This window comes from Sinocyclocheilus rhinocerous, unplaced genomic scaffold (assembly GCF_001515625.1).
Source record: "Sinocyclocheilus rhinocerous isolate Xijiao unplaced genomic scaffold, SAMN03320098_v1.1 scaffold1488, whole genome shotgun sequence".
In the NCBI taxonomy this organism is placed as follows: Eukaryota; Metazoa; Chordata; class Actinopteri; order Cypriniformes; family Cyprinidae; genus Sinocyclocheilus; species Sinocyclocheilus rhinocerous.
In genome coordinates this window covers 1,157,383-1,162,124 of record NW_015633542.1, presented here as the reverse complement: position 1 = coordinate 1,162,124, position 4,742 = coordinate 1,157,383, and the positions used below count along the sequence as shown (strand labels likewise).

The 4,742-nt window shown below is 35.8% G+C and overlaps 1 protein-coding gene across 2 annotated transcripts in view; it reads right to left on the bottom strand.

Moving 5' to 3' along the window:
* Positions 1 to 60: 60 nt before the first annotated feature.
* ctsa (cathepsin A) overlaps positions 61 to 4,742 on the bottom strand; it is a 21,231-nt gene continuing 16,549 nt past the window's right edge. For both annotated transcript variants that reach the window (XM_016557949.1, XM_016557950.1), the window contains exons 6-15: positions 4,456 to 4,611; positions 4,236 to 4,327; positions 3,927 to 4,011; positions 3,746 to 3,837; positions 3,576 to 3,654; positions 2,057 to 2,205; positions 1,895 to 1,970; positions 1,727 to 1,816; positions 886 to 987; positions 61 to 635 (exon numbers count right to left, since the gene is read on the bottom strand). In XM_016557949.1, coding sequence (XP_016413435.1) covers positions 552 to 635; positions 886 to 987; positions 1,727 to 1,816; positions 1,895 to 1,970; positions 2,057 to 2,205; positions 3,576 to 3,654; positions 3,746 to 3,837; positions 3,927 to 4,011; positions 4,236 to 4,327; positions 4,456 to 4,611 — 1,005 coding nt within the window. In that variant the 3' untranslated portion in view covers positions 61 to 551. The remainder of the gene's footprint in view (positions 636 to 885; positions 988 to 1,726; positions 1,817 to 1,894; positions 1,971 to 2,056; positions 2,206 to 3,575; positions 3,655 to 3,745; positions 3,838 to 3,926; positions 4,012 to 4,235; positions 4,328 to 4,455; positions 4,612 to 4,742) is intronic.

Below are 4,742 nucleotides of genomic sequence, written 5' to 3'. Positions count from 1 at the left end.
GGATAAAAGGCACAAAAATTATTCCCTTATGAGCACAAAAAGTACCAGAGATCATATACACATCACTTTAAACCACAATCAAACAAGCAACTCGATGACACCTCAACAAAAGTCTACAATTAGCACAGTGAGGCATCAACACCTGAAGGGATGACAAAATATCTGTGATGATTAATAAAAGCTACAGTTTCATGTTTAATAGAGAAGATATAAGCTAAAATTGTGCAATACACAGTCAGCATCCACTCACAGCTGATTGGATTTCAATTCGTAAACACTCAGCATCTCTCGCTACTAAATCAACCATAATCAAAGATGGATGGAGGAACAGACGTCTGTGAATCCCTCAAACACATACGATGAAACATCATTATGTACAGGATGCATGACTTAATCTAGTTCACAGGCTGGCAACTAAACTACAGAAATACACGAGCAGTTTTGAGTGGCTAAGTGACAGAAAACAGTCAGTGGTCCATAAATCGGAAACATTTTACCAGTGTGACAGTGCAAATTCAGATTTAAAAAGACTAAAAATCCCTGAGTGTGTTCTAGTAAGGTTGTTTGGTGATGAAGCGACTGAACATTGTGAAGGCCGCTATGGGTTTGTCAGTGGGAACCATGTGACCCGAACCCTGTGGAGGACATAGATAAATATAATTAAAAAAAATAACAAGTTTACTTTGAGAAAAAAAAAAGCTCACATATTAGACAGAGGTCACAGATGCATATACTACAGTAAAACTAGTTTACAATGGAAGTGTGTGTAAATCTCCATTCTAAATCTCTATAGTAAGCTGCCTAAGATGCTGTCTAAGTAATTTAGCTTTTCATCACAGTCACCAGAGAAAGTGTACCATGTGATTGGTTTTATTGCAGTCTCACCTTCACTGTGAGGAAAGCGATGTTGGTGAATTCCTTGACAAAGCCGCCGACCTGCTGAGTTTCACCATTGAAATAAATCCAAGGTCTGCGCTGCACCTGCACCTGTTGGAGAAGGTGAAGAGAAAGGGTTTCTTCTGCTACAGGAAAAAAGGTAGTCTCAGACCGCAAAGAACACGGACTGTCTGATACATAATTGCACAAAAATGGCAAGAGCTTTCTCAAAAGAATTTTTTTTTTATAAAAAAATAAAAATAACTGATGATGATACTAATTAAATTAAATAAGTAAAACATAATAAAATATGAAATAATAATAATAATAATACATTATTATTAAATAAATGGAATGTGTGAAAATATTAAAATGTTAATTATTTATTATTAATAATATTATTGTTATAAAATAAATAATAATCATAATAGTTCCATTGATAAATATTTTATTGATAAAATAATAATAAAAATAATGAAATAAAATATATACATTAAATAAGTTAAATATATAATAAAATATGAAATAATAATAATTATTATTAATTGTTAATGTTTTAATTAATTATTAAATGAAATACATAAAACATTAAAATGTTTAACAATAATACTTTAATATTTAATAAAGTATAATTATTTATTATTATTATTATTAATGATTATTATTATTTATTCCATAAAATAAAATAAGTTTCAATCTTACTGACTAGGGGTCAGGGTGCACAGATTGTTTAATTTGGGGGAAAAAATCAAATCAAATAAAAAAACTATTATTTTACTGACCAGACCAGAGTCCCCAGACCAAGACTAAAAGAAAATAGGACACACAATATCAGTGGGAAACAACTCACCTCTTGCTGGAGTGACTCCACAAACCACTCGTCTCCTAAGAAGTTGCAGGCCATGTCAACATCTCCATTATATACCAGCACACGGTATTTCTGTTGAAAAGATGTGATTGAAATCAACAAAAGCTGGTAAATATTTGATTCATAACCGTTTAAATTGCCATCACTCACTAGTGCTCCAAGAAGCTTCAGGTACTGTTTCTTCACGTCCATGAACAGGCGTTTGTAGTTCAGATTGACTTCAGCGCTGCAACAAACAACCGGACAATTTCAAATGAAGGTCCAAAACTCATTCGCAAACTCATTTGCTTTATTAAAATCCACTCAACGCACCTGCAGATGATCCAGTCCAAAGCATTGGGCGAGATGTGGAGAGCAGACTTCACCAGCTTGTTGTTGAGGTACAGGGTGGATGGAGTAGAGTTGGTGCACGGAGGATCGAGCCTTGAAGATTTGAACAGGGAGACCACACCTCGCAATTTCTGATTCAACGAGAAAATTCATGTGGATTAACCCTCAAAGCACAAATGAATCATAGAAGACCTACTAACACACACCAGACACAAAGCTTTGTTCTTCATAGTACTTAAAGGAACAGTTCACCCAAAAATGAAAATTCGGTCATCATTTCCTCAGCCTCAAGTTGTTCCAAACCTGTACGAGTTTCTTTCTCGTGTGCAACATAAAATAAAATATTTTGAAAAACGTTGGTAAACACACAATTGATGGTCCCCCTTGACTTCCACAGTATGGGAAAAAAGTTATATGGAGGTCAATGGGGACTAGAAACTGTTTGGTTACCAACATTCTTCAAAATGTCTTCTTTGTATTCAGCAGATGAAAGAAACTCACTTAGTTTTGGAACAGCTTGAGTGTCAGTAAATGACGATTTTCAGTTTTGGGTGAGGTATCCCTTTAAACAGACCATTCACCCAAAAATGTAATTTTAGGCAGTATATACTCATGTCGTTTCAAAACCATACAATGTTCTTAAATTCACATACACACTTTTGCATATTCAAACTGGAGTTTTGTGTTTGGTTACGAGACACGCAAGAACCAGTGGTGTGGGTTTAACAAGTCATAATTTCAATATGCAAATAAAATGAGAGAGAAATCGCAAACTCTCTCCTTCTTCAAAAGTGAAATTATTATATACCTCCAATGCTTCATCACCCACCACATGAAGAAACAATGACACTTTCATCTTTTCCACTTTTCGATCTCCATCAATTGCAGACAAGTACAAGAGAAATCGTTGCTTGAATCGTCTCCAATTCTCAGCAACATTACCGGTAAGTTGAAGTTTCGGAGGCGGATGCAATCCTTCCATCTTCTGTGTTTGTCATCCACGTGTGCATACACTCTTAACTTTTCTTCTCAACTTTCATACTCCGCTCCGTACCATATACGTTCCTTTCAAAAAGCCACTTCTGACACCATGTTCTGTTCTTGTGAGTCCATTAAATAAAACAGCTTTACAGTTGAAAGGCAACGTTGGTATTTATTAGCGGTTACAACTGTGGCGTGCTGCCACCACGCACACTCCCAGGGCATCTGCCCCCATGCTGCACATGCGCAGATATATATTGTTTAAACCACACCTGGTTGCCATTACTATTATCATTACACTGCCGTGAATGGGAATATATTCAGTGTATTAAAATCTAAAATATTACTTCCATTGTATGGAAATGAGCATCAGAATAGCTAAAAACATAATTTTGTGTTGCACAACAAACTCATACAGGTTTGAAACAATACGAGGGCAGTAATGAGCGAGTGACAATTTTAGTTTTCGTTCTGAGTGAAGTTTGTAGTCCGAAAGCAGCACATAAATTGGTTTCTCTACCTCGTTCTGTGCTTTGGACCATGGATGGTTGACGAAGTGGTGGCCCAGGTCTCGGATCACAAACTGGCCGTTTTCAATGCTGGTTTCAGAACACAGAACAAAATGACACTGGAACGTCTTCACATGAAATGACATTGAACAGTTACTCCACATATCTGATCCAAGCTCACCTGACTCTCTGCTGAACACCTCCGGCACAGGGTGCATACAGGTTATACATGTTGAGTCCAGACTGGTAGACTATAATTTGAACTGTAGTGAGCTAAAGAGTGACAGAAAGATACGAAAAGATAAGTAAAGAATATGTGACATGGCATCTTAAGCCATTAGTGGAGCACTGTTTTAACTTACAGAAGTCGAGCAGTTCACATCTTGGTTATCGTAGAAGTTACACACTCCATCTTTGCAGCAAAATTTCTGCAGGTCATTCCACAAGCTATATATAAAACAAATTTCAAAAAAATGAATACACATATACAAATACATAAAAGCAAAATACACAAATAAAATGCACAAATAAATTCTTTTTTACAATGCATTTACTTTATTTACAATTTACATTTTATACTGTTTGCCCATGCAGACCCATGCATAAAAGAGTGCATGTTAAATAGAGCAACACGAAAAAAGTCATGAGGTAAAAAAAAAATAAGATCACACCTGGTCCCAAGAAGTCCATGATAGTACGCAAAATAGACCAGTGAATTGTCATTTAATTCATAACTGGACAAGCCATTTCCTACAGCAATACCCTTACAGACACAAATACACACACGTCGGTCATTCAAATAGAAATACCCTTTAAGACACAAATACACACTGGCTCAATATCTGTGTCGTTTATGGGAAATACAGTCAAAATAAAGTCCCTCCTTACTACCTGTAAATTAATGCTGCTGTCCTCCATGACGATCTCAGCCAGCGTTGGAATGTAAATGCCTCCGTAGCTCTCGCCAGTCAAGAAAAACTCATTCTTGCTGAACTCCGGAAACGACCTGAAAAATTCTTTCAGGGCCAAGTAGTTGTTTGTGGCCACCTGGAAAGTCAGCGATTATTATATGGTTATCATTTTGTTTTTTGATCATATAGAGTTCAATTAAATACTTTATGTTCTACGCAATTAAACACTCCTGTCTGTACAATACATATATTATATATATATATATA